Source organism: Anopheles darlingi, chromosome 2, assembly GCF_943734745.1.
Source record: "Anopheles darlingi chromosome 2, idAnoDarlMG_H_01, whole genome shotgun sequence".
Classification (NCBI taxonomy): Eukaryota; Metazoa; Arthropoda; class Insecta; order Diptera; family Culicidae; genus Anopheles; species Anopheles darlingi.
The window spans coordinates 85,781,902-85,799,401 of NC_064874.1; the positions used below are offsets into that span (position 1 = coordinate 85,781,902).

The window sequence follows — 17,500 nt, forward strand, 5'->3', positions numbered from 1 at the left end:
CTGTTCACGCTTCTCGACAGTCACTCCCCTCCCGGCACCAGGCCTCAGGTCTCTACTGCTGGTACGTGATCTTGCAAATGATTTGCTCGTCCCAAAAACTGCACCACGACCGCCGACCGAAAGGCGCGTTTTGCGTGCACGAAATGATTAGCGACACATCATGATTCCTTGCCACCAAGCGAATGGCCGTGAACGGCGCCGGCAAACGCACAACCGTTGCGGCTGCACCATGACGTCACCATCCGCCGATCCGGCACATGGCCTTCCACACGGCTTCGCGTCTCATCGCGCATCGCATTTCAGTTGGCGATCGTGGCGACCATATGACCTCAATTCGTGCCGTACGTTTCGTTCCTTCGATAAAATGGAATCGCTCGCACCCATTTCACTCTCTCCCTTCTTTTTTTTTTTTTGCTCTCCAGCCGACTGGTCATGCCTCCAATTTTCTTCCAAATTTCATCCCCTTACCAGTCAGTTCATCTCGGTACGCGGGTCTTCTTTGTTTGTTCTCGCCATACCAGCGCGAATGGTTCGGTGTAAGGCCATCGCGCGAAACGATCCGCCATGCAATAAACAATCCATTCGGTTGAGGCCTCTGCTTGTGAGTCTCCCCATCATTCGCCGTCCGTTCGTCTTCTCCTCTTCTGGTACCCGTTCTGTTGTTATCGCTTATTGCTCACGCCTGGGATCCGTGTGCCGGGGAGCGAAGACCATCCCGGGACCAGATGTTTGGCTAAAACCGGGAAACGGGTTAGACTAGCGGCTCTGTGAATCGAAGGTCACAACGCCCGGCAAATAACAGGGGCGCGCGCACGCTTTCGTTCGTTCTATCGTTCCTTCCCAACACTTTATAAATATGCATAAACGCCAAATAATGTTTCTCGATCGCAAAATGGTGGACACAACACAGGACAAATAATGAACTAGTTTGTAGAACGTGGATAATTGTCTCCAAAACCAATTTGGACTAAATAAGGCTGAATCATCCATGTGCCTATGTCATTCCGGTCGTCCGTGCTCGATCGATTTCGGTACAATCAATCGCATCATTAGCCTTATCTCGCGCTCGCGGTGTCGGTCCAGCAATTACAAACACTGATTCGGCAATCATCGCCGGGCGTTGCTCATTCCGAGTTGACCGAGATGGATTTGTGGGGCGTGTTGTACATTGTTGTGTACCCTGTAACGTGTGCTGTCGTAATCGTACTCGTGCACATTAACAACCATTTTGCGATTTAGTAGAAAAGGCGTTTCAATTCCCCCTGTTGCTCGCCCCTGTCTCCCTCGCTCTCAAAGAGTGACGCCATAAGGGCCGTCGGATCAATTCCCATTTATTGTGCAAAGACACGCGACACGCACCGCGTTAATCCTTTCCACAATGAAGAAGTTGTGGATATGCAAATGAATCGTCGCCCCCCTCGCCCATGCTCATTGCAAATCTTATCAGTGAAATAAGGCGGCATCCCTGTGTTGGGAGCGTTCCTAAATGTCCTCCAAATAAACGAATGCATTCTTTGCAACCATTCTAACTCCCGCACCAGCCCATGAAACCTTTCGGCTGCTATTGCTTCATTCGCGGTCCTCCGGGCGCGCGAGAACAATTAAGTTTAATTTGTGATGGTGGAACACGTTGGAATCATTTCCTTGCCGTTGTTCCATTGGCTATGGCATCCATTTCAAAGCTAAGCAACCTTTGCCCTTAGCACGCCGTTGCCGTTGCCAAGGTGTGAGCGGTACGAGAAGGAATTTCGAATCATTTCAAACCGTTTCGATACCTTCAACACCTCTCCGAGGAGCGAAGAAAGTGTCGCCCTTGCCCCCCCTTCATTTGTACTTATCAATTTAAACTCATCGTACGCTTTTCACGCCATTTTCCAGCGGATTATATAGTGGGCTCTTGGTGTGCACGGTGTTGTAGACGATGAAAACAAAGAACATCCTTCGAGACGCACAGCTAGTAGGCGGCGACGGTAGCGGCAAGGTAAAAGGATATCGCATTCGCAGAGGATTATAGCGAACCCCCGGCGTGTGCGATGTACTGCTGCTGCTGTGTGTGTATGTGTTAGTGAGCTCGCGTGACACAAAGAAGGGTGCGCCAAAGGAAGCTAATGTGGCGGACCGGAACCGTTAGCAAGGATAAGCATCAGGGATCGCGTGCAAAGGGTGACCATTGCGAGTGGTGCGGGGGTGAAATAATATAAACATTAATGGCCACGCACAATTCTGCAAGTGGTGCTAGTGCTAGTGAGTAAGTGCGGTCCCTCCCCCCCGCGTCTGGACCGCCGACACCCGCCGATGGTATGGTTGTGGTAGTGTGAGATTGCCGATGCCAAGATGAAAATCGATTTTCGCCTCTTGGAAAACACGCCACAAACCCCTGAGGCGCTCAGCAAGCGCCGCCAAGCAAAGCGAGACGGGGAGTGCTCTCCATGGAAATCAGCGGGCAATGTCTGCTACGATGGAAAATGAAATCCTGTCTCTGCGTCTCCTGCGTGTGTGCGTGTGCGCGCTGCATGTTGAAAGGACTCTGCATCGTAGTGTGCGTGTGTCACAACGACGGAGCACGTGCGGATTTTCTCTCCCCGAACGGCGGTTACGGCCTTTTCATTCATTTGGCAAAAGGATTTTTTTTTCTTTTCACTTAGGTCCTCGACACGCGAAAAAGCATTTACTTGTTTTTGTTTATTCGATTGTTTATTCTTTGATAGCATCCCTCCCCCCTTTATACCGCCACCCGGGAGGGGAGAAAGCTCATTTTGTTGGAAAAGTTCGTCTTGAAGGAAAACTTTTAACCACCTTCCACTCCTCCTTCTGCTCCTTCTTCTTTATTAATCGGGGTATAGACCCCTCGGTGTAGACCACCTTTTTCACCCAAAATGTGTACCGAAATTGCGGTCATATTTTACTCCACGCCATCCTCGGCGGAAGGCAGTGACCACCGGATCCACGCTCTTGATATCCTGCTAGTCCACGTCATCACACCAGGCGGCATGGTATTGGTGAAAGGAAGGGCGCTACCGGAAACCCAGTGAGTTGACGGGATTAATACCGCACCAACAACGGTGGCCCTGGTACCCAGCTGCTGCTGCGCCAACAATCATATTCAACACAATGTCGTACGGAGAAGAATTTTTGTTTGCTTCTTTTATGCTGCAAGTCACTTTATTGCAAACCACCGTGCCACCTCTTCCCCTTCGAAGGGGCCAGCCCTATGCGCGCGCATCACAGCCACGATGCCGTGGGACAGATCGCCAATAGTTCCGAGAGTCGGACGCCGAAGAGAAAAGCATCTCGGAATGCTCCAACGTTAATAGCTGATGAAGGGTGTGTACGTGTCCTATCACACATACGCAGCGACACGGACACATGTGTAGAAACAGGAGGAAATGGAAATGAACCGGGAGTGTCGGACCGCAGTGCACGCTGTTGCTCCACGCCAGACATTCATTGCGGGGAGGTGACTGGTTCATTAAATATCCTCTCCAATCAACAGGATGTGTTGTTGTATGGAAGGACGATGATATGCGTCCGCAAGTCACAGACATACACACCCAGGCACGCTGCGGAATTCTACAGGTCCTTCTTCCTCAGCCAACTCAAGTGTTCTCAAGTTGATTCGAGGCAATTCTCTGTCTGCCCATCATCCCAACACCACCACCAACACCACCCAGGACGCTTAGTGGTTCATGGAAATTCTTTTCCATTTTCCTGCCTTTGGCCACACGCAGTACGCCGAACCATAATGGGCCCAGAGAAAAAGAGAGAGTGGGCGCTAGGCGCCCACAGTTTTACTACTTTCGCCGATGCCATTCCGCGCAATACATTTCGATTACTTCGGCTCCAGTGAACTTTACGAGCGAGGTCCCCCCCCCTCCTCCTCCCCTCGTCAGTGGTCATGGAAAAAAGGCCAGAAGGCCTCCTTCCTTTTACCAATCCGGACGGGCTGTCATCATAAGCAACCGTAAGCATCCGGAGCGGAACAGCGCAGGACACATGTTGAAGGTTCTAGGCCGCATTCTAGCAGAACTTGTAGCTAGCGAATTCCGGGGACCGGTTTCTGGGTCGGGTAAGCTAGCTCCGCAGCCCGAGCGCTGAGCGAACTTGTCTCCTTTCCCCGTCCTCCGACCCGAGGCTGTCGCTGGATAACATAATTTGGAAAGTTAACCTTCCGCGCCCGTCAGCTTCATTTATTATTCATCCGGGCGGAACTCCGCTCTCCGGGGAACACGGCACTTTTAGCTCTCTTTCTAATTCTAGAGAACTCGTGGAAACGGATAGAAGCGTTCTATCAAACACAATTCCATCTAAGTGAGGCTACAATATTTGAACATACTTTTCGCGAACTGCGGCTCGGGAGACAGCCAGTCAGTCAGAACAAAAATCCTTCATGCGCTTCAGGTTAAAATTGCTGCCACGCCTCGTCGCGTTGCGACATTGTAATGGCAGAGTAGCCCTTGAGAAAAGCCCGTTAAAATCCCAGAATCAAAGGAAAGTAGATGCCATGAACATGAAGACGCAGTATATTGGCTGAAACAGAACGCTTCTTCAGACCGACCAGCACAACGGTATACGAAATAAGAAGTCCCCTACTGACGGTTGCAGCTGCTAATCTGTACTGTTCCGCTACTATTTCTTCCTTATCAACACAATGTCACAACACAACGGCACCGAATCTTTCAAACGGAAGCGCATGCATCAAGGCCGCCGATAATATGCTTGACGCGCGACCTAGATGCAATGTCCCCCCGGGGGAATGTGAGAGGGTGAGGAGCGTCACCGAAAGAGCGCCCTGTCTGGAACGATGGACCCCGGTTCGAGCGATAAGAAGTGCACGAGAATGCACTTCTGTTTTTGTTCTGTATTCCACAAACACACAAAAAACCGACCATCGGCCCATGTTCCAGGTCACTGTTGCCCTCAAGAGAGGAGAGGGAGCGAAGCTCCTGGAGATTGTCTGAGTTGCCCTGGATTTACTCCCTCGGGGTACGCGTGATGATAAAGACTGATAGACAGTAGAAGACGTGGCAACAAGTGCCAGACAGCTTAACCTTTCGGCAAGGCAAAACAACCATCGTGCCTCACAACTTATCTATTGTTTCGTTAACACTCAAAAGTCGCGCAAAACATACACTCCCGCTACTAGCAACAGCATCCTGGTCCCGGTTCCCCCGGTATGATAACCTTATCCACACACACACACTTATACTCCATGCTCCCGAAACGTGCCAATGCCTCTTGTAGTGAGTCACTTCCTTTCATCACTTTCGGAATGCTGATTATGCCAACGGAAATAGCCCACATCACACCCTCGCCCTCCCCGCTGTTCCCTGTTGTAGCTTCCGGAACCATTTCACTCTGCAAATAGACACCCTAACCACCACCACCACCACCATACCCATTTTGGTCCATTAGAAGATAGACGTGTATTCGCATTCTCCCAGGATGGAAGCTAATCAACAACCACGGTACGGTTGTGCTCGGTTGTTCTTGACTTTTTCCCTCTCTCTTTCCCCCGGCCGGATGCCCGTCACAACCACTCGATGTCACCGCGGAAACAGGCAATTCCGGAACAAAGGAGAAGGAATCGAAAAAGGACAGAGACCAACACCACCAGCATCATCAGCACCAGCAGCATCTTCAGCACCACCACCAGCAACAGCAGCAACATCAGCAGCAGCAGCAACACCACTATCAGCAGTCCCAGCATCGAGATTCGTCAACCGTCTTCCTCCAACGATCGCCCGGTTCCGATGGTAAGTGACCGAATGCTCATACAGACACACACACACAATCATCATCGCAAGCTCGCAGTTCGCGGAGGTCAGAATTGATGGTTCCAATTTGTATGCCACACCCAGCCCAGCCGGGTTGATATAAGGCGGGGGGAAAGAAGTCACTTGATAACGTTTTCGGTGGCACCATAAGGAGGCTAGAACGAATCAATGGAAATCCACCGAAGAGGGTGTCGGTTTTTTATTTTCTATTCAAATGTTTGTTATCTAAAATGTTAAATGTTAGGTGCTGGAATGTAGAGCGCCTTCCAGGGAACCACCATTTGATTCCCGATTGCACACGGGCACACGGCTGCATCGATACATGCGCTGGTATCGACTTGGAAAAGTCAATTCTTGTGTCAGGACGTGTGCTTCTTGCCATCGATCACCGTTTATGGTGTGCGTTGTGCAATCGCCAGGCATGATAAGAGACTGGCGCCCCAGCTAACCTTTTCTTAAACCCCCTCCCACTTCCCTCTCTCTCTCTCTTTTTTTGATCGGTTTGCTTATCGAAGTGCGAAAACCGAGGGGCCATGATGGCAAACGGCAATGCGACATGGCCTCCTTGATGGGTCGCAGAAAAAGGTATGAGCTCATCGGCAAGCAAGGCGTTGCAAAATGCGCCTCGGAACAAAATCAAATTATCAGTACACATCGCGACGCACCAAAAAAACATTGCTGCTACCGGCCAGCCTGCGGTGCGTCGCCGTGCCAGCACGCGTTTGTATCTTATCAAACTGTTCCTCGTTACCGGCTGGCCAGGAGGAGGCAGGACGCAGGCAGACACGCTTAGAGTGGCGGTTTCGATTAGTTTCGCGCTCACTTTGCCTGACATTGTGTACGTGTAAGGGTGTGTGTGTGCGCGCGTCTGTGAGTGAGTCACGCACACATCATGCTCCACCAGCAGCCGGAGGCCCCCCTTCACCCATCATGTCCTTATCGGGTTTTGAGGAGCCGGATTCGTGCTTTCGAACACTGCAGCAGCAGTTGACTGCGACGGATGTGATTCGCAAGTCAGTTAGCCGGCCAGATTCCGTTTTCATTTCTCCCGGGCGCGACCGCGCTCTCTACTCCCCTCGCGTTATCGCACACTTTGCGTTCGTTGCTTTGGGTTTTTTTTTCTTTTCCTTTTTTCAATTTTTCGCTCCCCCCCGGATTCGTCTTATCGGCGCGAGAAGAGGGCGAGAGGGTGTTGCATACAGTCACTTCCCCGATATTGTTGCTCGCTCTCCGATGCTCCGTTGGTGGAGCCGCTTATCGAACGCGGTGTCCGATTTCGGTTTCTCGCAGCCCCGACGCCCGAAGTCGAGTGTTCCGGGTTGAAGGGCTCACGGCAGCATTCCATTGGGCAGATTCCAGGAACAAGCAGCCTTTAACGGTGTAACACTGGTACTAGTTGCAAACTGCTATCATATTGATATCACCATTTCGTTGTGCGCTGGTCCAATTCGAGGGCGATGGAATATCGCGCGAACTTTTGCGTCTCACAGCAGCAACCCAGAGTGTGTTCGTTGATGACGTCTCGACGTCGACGAACAACGAACCGAATCGAGTAGGCTGGTAGTATTCTTTTCGTTTGCCAAATCGGGATCCCCACAAATAGTATTTCATCCGCTGCGAAGTGATTGAAAGTGACAGAAGAAAAAGAGAGGCGGGGGGTGGGGAACAGCGAGAATCAACTTGCACCAGCGCCAGCGTCTGTAGTATATAGCCGCAGCACTCCCACGGACACACCGACAGCTTCTCTCCCATCGGCAAGACAATGAACCAAAGGATACCCGAACGAATGCAACAGAAGCCTGTGCAAGGATGACTTGATCCTTTCTACACCATTTTCCTCTCACTGCTAGCAACCGCGGAGCTGCCATTCGACAGCCAAGGGACTCCAAGGCTCTCTCTCTCTTGCGTTGTCCTTCCGAGCAAGCCGGCACTACGGTGTGTGGCTGTGTTGGTGTCCTTCCATAACACACATACAGCTGCAGGACCTGGTTGGTCCGGGTAGCATGACTTCCCTTTTTTTTTGGGATGGTTGGGTTGGTAGCGAGCGAGTGGGTGGGTGGCGGTAGGTTGTCTATTTATGTGTCTGCTGCTGCTGCTGCTGCTGCGTTCGGAAACGGTACGAAGTGGGTTATGTGTTCAGTGCCACTATACTCTCCTGTGGCACGATACCGTGTGCGCCCGGCTGCTGCTCCTTTCGATTCCGAGCATAAAAGCTGCCGCTCCTGCTATGTGTGCTATGTGCTATGAGCTAGAGTACCGGGGACCCGCGCGGGTACTACTGGCAGACCGGCCGGCCGGCCGGCCGGCGAACTGGCATTGAACCGAATGGACGACACGCTGTACATAACCTCCGCCGCACGCCGTCTTCTCGCACCCATCGTGTCTGTCCGTCCATGGCCTGTCTCACTCTCGCGTGCAAAGCGACTGCAGTGGTGCTGGCTGCATACACAGCATACCGGTAGCACCGGCGGCAGCAGCAGCAGCAGCAGCAGCACCGAGGTCCGATCGATACGGAAGGAAGCTCAGTTCCATGCTAGGATACGGTGGTTTCCGTTCGGCGTGCTACTCAACCTCTATCTGTGGCTGCTATGGATGCTGCAGCAGCCGTGGCTTTACGACAAGCGAACCCATTAGTGGCCGGGACCGCACCCAGAAATCTGACAACATCTGGTCTGGCTTGGCGTGCGTTGCCACTAGAAATGTCGAGTAATCATTTTGCAGGGCAAGCAAAGGGGCCGAGTGTGTGGCAGCCGAGAGGCTGGGGTTTTGGTATTAAAATTTTACAACCATACAGCGCACACACACACGCGCGCTCAGCCAACATATCCTTGTTCCATTCAGACATTCAGCTGGCTTCCAATGACCTTTTGCCTCAGGCCGTACCCGGCCCCAAGGATCGCGATCCGAGAGCTTCGTCTGAAAAGGATTCTTCTCAACAGCAGCGAAAGGTCATTCGAGGTCACTGGCACTTGACACCGTCGTCGTCATCGTCGGCTAGTGAACGACGCGAGTGTTTGACGATGACGGTGCACCTCCTCGGGACTCACGCGAGTGATAAGCCACACAACAGCATTGCTATGTAGCATGTTAATGAGTTATTTGAACGGTAATTTTGTGCGAGTGCTCCCCAAAATTAGCCACAAATGAGTCACTTCGTCCCGGGGTTACTGTTGAAGGTGGAGCGTCGGCGTTCTTATGATTCACAGCCACATTGCCCCACAATTCCCGGAAGCCAAACTCCACACAACCCCCGGCCCCTCGCGCCCCCTTTTCTGAGCATAATAAATAAACGAAAGGCCTCCTCACCTAAAACACCACACCACCATATGCTTCCCATCGCATAAAGGGGGTGATGCTGCGCCCACGGTACCACAGAACACTCTACGGTCTCGCATCGTCCCAATGAATCACCCAATGGTTTCCTGGTTCTTCGGTAACGCAAAACATGTGTTTTATGTGTGTCGGCGGGGGGGGGGGGGGGGGGGAGACCATCTCGAAAAGTATTGCCTTGGAGGGAGGGGGGAAAAGGGAAACCCACACTCCGAGGTCCTCAATATCTTGGACCGATTTCTTGGGACGATTTTCCCATCGACTCACAAGGGACAGAAAATTGCGCTTTAGTTTGATTTTCTTGTTGCTATCGCTGTTGTGTTCTTAATTTGTTCAACACTTTTCCCCAACCGATGGCCACGCAAATGGTTTGATTTGTTCCAGAACAGTCCACTGGTTCTGGCATGCGCAAAGCAGCATCTCAGTGCGCACACACACGCTCTGGTGCATCAGTAGCATCTTTATTTGCCGACCCGATTTTACTTTCAAATTCACGACGAAAATGAAAACGAATCACTTCGCACCGCACGGGGGCACAAGTGTTGAAGGCATTTTTTTTTTTACGATTTTCCATCCAGCATAGTATGTGGAGCGAGCAGGACTACGGGGTTTGTAGCGGTCCCAGTGCATCGCTGCATGCACACACGCACAGCGACGCACGCATCGCGGCCACACAAGTGCAGCGCGGAGTAGCGACCGAATGTGATCGCATCCATCGTCAAGGCGGGCGGAACCAGCCTACGGTCCTTCGGTGTCTCTGCTGCAACACACTATACTCTGTGCGCTGCGCTGTTGGCGCGCTGGCTTGTTGCAGTTACGACGGTTTTTAGTCGCGTTATAAATAGACGCCCGCTTGCCCGCCCGGACGGCCTCTGGAGCAGCAGCAGCAGCAGCAGCAGCAACAAATTTATGAAACTCGGCTTCGTGGGAGTCCCTTCGCTGTTGACACAGATCGGCCTCCTCCACAGCGGCGTCACCGTTGTCGTCGTCGTCGTCGTAGCCAGCAGTGGTGAAATGGTGCTTCGGCTCGAAAATAAATGAAATTGCGAGCCATAATTCCGTCCAAGCAGCGTTGCGTTGGACAAAGAAGTAAAGTAGAATCATCTGCTGCTGCTTCTGCTGCTTCTGCTTCTGCTGCTTCCCGGATGATTTTGCGTTGGTTGGTTTGCCTGGCCCCCCTGGCCCTGGTCGGTTGGTGGCCCCAATTTCTCAACGCGGGATGCGTTCAGTTCAAACCGTCAACCCAGTCCCCAGACGGGGGGCAGAAAGGACCAAACAAAGCACAGCCACAACACGGGCCGATGGTGGTGAAAAGTCTCTGTTACGAACGGATTTCCCGTGTGACATCTTCTCCCATTAGTATCTGGCCGCGATCTGTCCACAGACCAAGGTCCAAGTTACCAAATACACCATCGCATCGAGGCAGCACGACCATTTTCTTTCCGATTCTTAGTGAACACTTGGGGTTTTTTTTGGGGGGTTTTGAGCGTCATCTCATTTCGCCAGCGGTTTTCGTGTGGAGGTGGGATCTGTTTTTGATTCTTAAGTAGCATCCCCCCGGGCGTTGGCGTTGGCGTGATGAAAGTGAGATGCCTGGTGTCTAGGGGTCCTACCCTCGAGAGGTAGTTTACATCAGGAGCATGACATTACAACCGGCCGCCTGCCTCCTGCGCTTTGAGCTTGAGGAGGGCAAGGAGCGTCCACTTAAATTTAGCGATAATTGAAAATCCTGTCGACAAACATGGGACGTGGTCGGCGGAAAACAGAATTCCAATTAAGCAGCTTTGCGTTGCGAATGGGAAAGAAGAGGTCTTCCTGCCGACTGGTTTCGGTCGAGCGGAAGTAAGGAAGGGCGGCGAGAACCGTGCTTCCGGGTAGCTCCCAGGAATAGAATGCCGCATTTGCGAACGGAAGAAAGGTGTCCACTATGCGTCATGGATTGTTTGCTACAGGGACTTGACTTGCTTGACGTTGCTAACCTACAGGAGTCATTGATAGACCGACGATACATTCTAGATGTTCAGGATCTTGTGCTTCATAGCTTTTCTCATGTAGCATCACAGTAAGCAGGATGTTCTGGCATTCAAACAAAGCTACTGTCACCTGTCACATTGATAGTGCGATTCTCCATCCGGTAGCTTTGCAGCAACTTAGTAGGTCAACGCACCTAGCAAACCTTTCAATACGAATGCTCACAAGGAGGTATCCAGAAAATGAAATAGAATGGATGGTGTACTGACCGTGACTTTGGATGGCCTTTATAAATAAGATATTGCACCAGCGAATCAACCGGCAACATGTCCGTTATCACACCCCGCCCTCAAACGTAATCCTTCATAAAGATCGGATCGAACCGAGTGTGTGGCCAGAATGCTGCTAGAATGGTCTCTCTATCTCTCTCTCTCTCTCTCTCCTAGAACTCCCAAGACAGCCACCGTCCCGTGGGACGATGAAAATGTTTTAACCAAAACTTTAATTACTTTTCTTTTCCGGTTCACCGCGAGAGTGCCTAGGCGCAAGGTTCGCCTCTCTTGCGGTCTTTGCCTTTCCTTTCGTTGCTTTCGTTGCCACCGGCCACCTCACCAGCGTTGCTTGCGCACTGCACGCACGCCGGAGTCAATGCGCGAGTTCAATGGATTCACCGCTTCACATAGCGCTCAAGTTGGGCCTGAAGCACCTTCTCTCATATCCAGCTCCTCTTCCTCATGTTTTTATTATCTCAAGACCAAACTCCAACACTACCCACTGGGTGGTGCTGGTCAGCGAGTTGAGAGTGAATTCCTGAAGCATCAAGAAGATCGGAACGAAGAACCACCGAACGCAATTGAGCGGAAACGAAATGTGCGAGATATGGATTTTTTTTTTGTCGGGGTTTTCCACATTTTGGCCACATTGGCAATGGAGAGGTAGTGAGTTTCGACGGATTGAAAGTATTTATTTGTCTCGCTGAAGAGTTTTCTCCTCTGAACGTGGTGAAGCCGGCGAGATAACGGAAAAATTGCGGGGGACTCTTCACAGTTAACGGAGACCTCCGCACGTTCGTTCGTTCGTTCGTTCTCCGTTGCTTGCTGTCCGGCAGAGGCAGAAAAGTGCAGACTGTTTAATTAATATTAACGAGTCGATGATTCCGCCGTAATTGGTTTTTGGTGAGGGCTTTCAATAGTTCGAAAATGCAGTTACTATGAGCTGCAGTGTATATTGGATGTGACCTAGTTTGGTCTATAAATTCGGTTTCCAAAACGGACCGAATCGCTCAAAACGGAAACGGTGGTGGTGGGGTACAGTGTACGGACACAACTCTTTATCCGGTCATGAATTATGCAACAGATAAGTGAAAGTAGCGGCCAGGGGATACGAGCATAAGACGGATCCTCACAGCATCTGTAATCCGATTGATTTCTAGAAATTATTATTCATCGATTAGGTTCAATACCTGCTTTTGCCAACCTGCATTTAAAAAAGGCACACACACACACACACACACACACCCTCGTTACATACCCCCTAACGCAACTACGGCCAGATAACGATGAGTAATTGGTTTGTCCATTTCGCTCCCTGTGGGTGGAACGACTCCTTTGTAAGTTCCTTAACATTCATCCTTCGACATTCTCCCGGGGGGTGGGTTCTCTGCGCATGCTCCGCTCGCCAACACTCGAGAACGCAAAGGGAAAGCAAGAGATATACGGGAGCCGAGAATACCGGCATCGTGGATACTGCAGCAACAGCATCCGCACCGCACCAAGAACCCCGCGCATGGTCCAGCATTTCCGCTCCAGCGGAAGCACGAATGAAACGAACGAACGAACGAACGTAGCGTGTTTTGAATACGGAATGCCTTTTGCGATGCCCTGCAAATTTGGGCTGGACATCCGAAATTCCGTTTTCCGAGTGAGCAACGGTCTCGCCCTCCCCCGCACTCGTCCCTAAATTCAAGGGACTTTCTTCTGCATCACAGCGCGCGTCACATTGCGACACATGCTACGGCATTTTGTTGTTCGATGCTGTTCTACGGAGCCTTTCTCTACGGGACACACCTTCCAAGTCGGTGCGTGGTGTGCCGGTGCCACGTGATTGATGATGATCCTTTTCCGGAGCAGCGCAATCGAGCGTGTACGAGTCCGACGGTGACAGGGTTACTAAAGGTTCCATTTCCCGCATTTTATTTGTGTGTCGATCGATCAGCCCAACCCGACCAACCGACCGACCGACCGACCGGCCGACCGGTCAGTTGTTTTCGCTTTTCGCCAAGGAAATGACGTCTGGCGAGTGTGTGAGAGCGTGTGGGAGAGCGGAAATTGGATAACATTCGCTGGGCGCTATCCGAGACCCGGTACACTACTACCGAAGAATCAGTCATTTGCACAACTGCTGGCTAATTCTTTGGCACTTTTTGAGGTTATTTGTTTTTTGGCCCCTTTTGATAGCCATCAGACATCCAGAACATCATCAAACATCAGGGTAGGCTTGGGATCGGTAATGTGGCTACTGAGATGGTTTGCCAATCGGGGCTTTGTTTGATTAATTCAAGGAGCAAAATCTATTTCTCGCGGAGAGGGAGAAGGCAAAATGACAACTTCCCCGTTCTATTTGCCGATGGACACGTCGGAAGCAGGCGCAGATGATGTCGGAAATTCGGGTGACTCATCATCGTTCTGCCACTATATGTCATTGAAATTGGCGGACATTCAGGCACCTCGCATGTAACTGCTTGTTTCTGATTTGATGTCCAATGATGCTATACGGCATCGGTCTACGGCATCGTCTCATGTCTAGTCTAGCTGGCTAGAAGTCGTGACGCCGTCGGTATCTCGAAAAGATGAAGAAGAATGATTTAAGATGATGAATCCCGGTTCAAAGGATTCACATTTGACCTCTGACCTTATGGCTGAGTAGAAGTGTAACTTCTCAAAATAAATATTTGAAGCGCTCATATCAAGCTACAAGATGAGCATTTGAACTTGTGCTTTGGAGGCATAACTGCATTGTGAACAAATTGAAAGCGACAGCACTACACGTGTAATGGAACCCGTCCCGGAATGATACCACGCGAGCACACAAAGCAACAGCAGCGCAAGCCCTGGGCCAGCCCGGAACGGTGATTCGTGCGCGACGATGTAAAACGTGCCTACCGTGGATAAACCTTCGACACGTTATCCCCTGCTGGTGCGGGAATTCTTCGCTACGTGAAACCATGCCACATCTCCCGTGCCCGTGTGCTGTTCCCTATCAGCTGTTTGTCTTCTCTGGGAACCTTCTTGGCAGAGCACCTGATCGATTCTTGGGCAAGATGAAAGTCTCTGAAAAGGCGTACAGCTTCACCAGCTAATCCTTCTTACACCAACTAATCCTTCCTATACTTATATGTTTTTTCATTATGCTTCTTCCATTTCCAGTGCACGACTCCCGCGGCAATTTCCCGCAGCAATCGTCCCAGCACACGACACCGACAACGCAGAAGAAGAAGGGTTTCTTCAAAAGCTTCTGGAAAAAGTCGCGCCACTATTCGCTCGAGAAGCAGTAAGGTGGAGGCGGGTGGCGCGAGCTCATATGACGTCTTCGGTGATGGTACACCAAGTGGGGGAAGTGTGTGTTTGGGTGTGGAAGCAGTAGCAGCAGCACCAGCAGAACAAGCGGTAGGCTTTTTTACCGAAATACTCTATCTTAACCCCTATTTGCCAGTTCGAAGCAGGCTGGTCAACTATTAACCACGATAGCGGCGATCCGGTGCGATAGCGATAGCGATTCGCTCCGATCCGATAGTGTTTACCAGGCGAAGGGCGAACGAAGCAGCAGGAACTGGGCAGGAAGGCACGCGTGTGTTCAAATGTTGTGTCCACATTGTGGCCGGGGACACACCATTCCTAACCACCACCATGAAAAAAAAAACCTTACGAAACGGCTTCTACGTTGACGTCGATTTTATCCAACCCAACTGTTCCACGCTGCGACCTTATCGAAGTGGTCACATCAGCGGTTTTGCGATGTAGTACGTGTGAGTGCGTTTTTATCCTCGATTCATCCTTGGCCACACAGGCGACACAATACTATCATCACCCCAACCTGGGACTACTACAATGAGCTTTTGGACACGAACACATTTCTCATGGTAACACCGTTCTTTTACTCGGTCCAGTTCCTCCTAATGTCACTTCCGGATCATAGAACTCTGGGTCTTGGACTTGTTGGTAGAGAGAGAAGGGAGTGAAGGGAGAACCTACGAATGCGCTCTTCGCCTTCGTCTAACTCCCTCTGCCACTCTATCAGCTTAACCGAACAAAAAAACCAGAAACTTAATGAACAATATCGGAAGACGAAGTCGTCTTATCGGCGACTGACACTTATCGACAGCAAATTACACAACAAAATATTTAAATCTAAGGTCTGGTCTGCTCCCCTCCCCACATGGGACGCGTTATTGCGCGCTCATCGTTCACCGTGAAACCTTTTTTTAGAATAGAAAGCGAATTTGCATCACACACACACATGTATTAGAGCATGAAAGGACGTTTTGAAAGTCGAATTAATGAAACGGATAAGGAAAGGGACTCGAAAGTAGCCGGGAAAAGAGAACCAATACACTTCAGACACATAAAACCACAGAAAGGAAACAAACAAAATAAGAAAGTTAGAGTGATAAAGAGCAGACGACAATGTGTTAGCGAATGCGATGAGAAGGATTAGGCGCAGGAAGAGGAAAGCTGTGTGTGGCTAGAACGAATTGAAGAACCGACACTGACGTGTTTGTCTTCTCCCATGTGTTTGTTGTGCTTGTGTAGGACAGGAACCAAACAAAAAAAAAAACAGCAGAAATAAAGTAATCACCGAACAATTTGGCTAGACGAAATGGGTCAGTACCAGTGCTACTACTTCTTCCCTTCCTCCCATCAGATAGTAGGTCGGCGTTGGTGGCACTCAAACCGGGCAAGGGCGGTCGGTCGCTCAGGTCTCAGGTCAATTTAGTTTGCAAAGTTGTTACGCTTCTTTTCGGACAAAAAAAACATCCCAAAGGTATCCCCATCATAATTTCAGTCACCAAAGCCACCAAAGCTGCCAGCCCCCATCAGCGTCCAGTTAGGAGAGCAAAGAAGATCAGGTTTAGATAAGAAAGGAGAGCGCGAAGAGGGTATACCTACACAACTTAGTCCGGTAGGGTTACCTTCTTGTTATTTGTTGATTTTTGTTGTTTCTCTTCCTTAAACTTTCCTCCGAATGTCCTTTCGCTTTGACCTTCTTATATTTATGTGATTTTTATTCCATTTTCATTCATTTCTTCAACACGGTACCTTATCCGGACACCCAGTGCTAGTTCTGTTTTGTATTTCACACAATGTGGACTGACGGTTGTTTTCATGCTTTTCGGTTTTTTGTTAAACTTTTATTTCCCTCGTTGACTCTTTCGCTTACTCTCTTGACGATCGTTTTGATTTTGTAAAATAATGTGTACTGTACATTCTGTTAAACAAGAGATAATGCGTTTTCGATTAAACTAATCTCTCCTCAAGGAACCCTTATTAATCCTTAACAAGTAAGTCAAGGGGTGCAAAACACACAACACCTTCGAGGACGGGAGGGGGCGCTTACAAATAAGGATTAGCGCCGAGGGTTGTTAAAAAAAGGTTAAATACGTTAAAAGCTTTCACTAGCCGCAGAGTCATAACACAGCGGTAACGGCGGCGATAGAGAGCGAAAGAAGAAGGTACTCCTCTGGTACATTGAACCTTTGCATCTTCTCCCTCTCCCTACGATCGCCCCACCCAGCATCCAGAACCTCCAAACCAAACACTCCTCCTCAAAAACTGTATCTCGGATTTTGCTTACATTTGTATCGAAAGTTAGCATAAATAAAAATCACATCTAGAGTACTCAACTCAACTGGCATCGCCTTTGTCGTTTTTTATGTTAAGAAATTATTCTGTACCAAAGTTGACTACCATCGCTCCCTGTCCGTAGTAGACTGCTCGACGAACGGATGAGGTTGACGTTTCCGTTTCCAACTTATGGTACGACCAGAGAAGGCTATGACTTGTCGTGGATCGAATCAGCGAACGAAGCGGAATTGTATTCGCAAGGAGCACTTTCGAACAAAACAAAAATTCACATAATTGATCCTCTAGCCGCCTGGGAATAGGGAATCGAATTAACACGAAACGACACATGAAACTAGGACGAACCCGTTTGTCCTTTTAATTAATCCTTTCGATGAATTCTCCCCCCAGCAACGAAGCGAGCGAGGCGCACTGGGATTAATTAGGCAGAGGGCCCATCTTTCCATATCCCCATGGCAGCGCCATGGCACGGCTTATTTGTACAAGTAATCCTGCAATCAAGAAGCGACGGTTACTTTATCCTTATCATCATCATCATCACCATGGGGAGCAGCAGTAGCGTTAACA

At 50.2% G+C, this 17,500-nt stretch overlaps 1 protein-coding gene across 4 annotated transcripts in view; it reads left to right on the plus strand.

The window, feature by feature from the left end:
- Positions 1–16,978, plus strand: part of LOC125951531 (mucin-5AC) — a 120,433-nt gene extending 103,455 nt beyond the window's left edge. For all 4 annotated transcript variants that reach the window (XM_049680438.1, XM_049680440.1, XM_049680441.1 and 1 more), the window contains 2 exons: positions 5,559–5,753; positions 14,501–16,978. In XM_049680438.1, the coding sequence (XP_049536395.1) occupies positions 5,559–5,753; positions 14,501–14,628 (323 nt within the window). In that variant the 3' untranslated portion in view covers positions 14,629–16,978. The remainder of the gene's footprint in view (positions 1–5,558; positions 5,754–14,500) is intronic.
- The last annotated feature ends 522 nt before the right edge of the window (positions 16,979–17,500 follow it).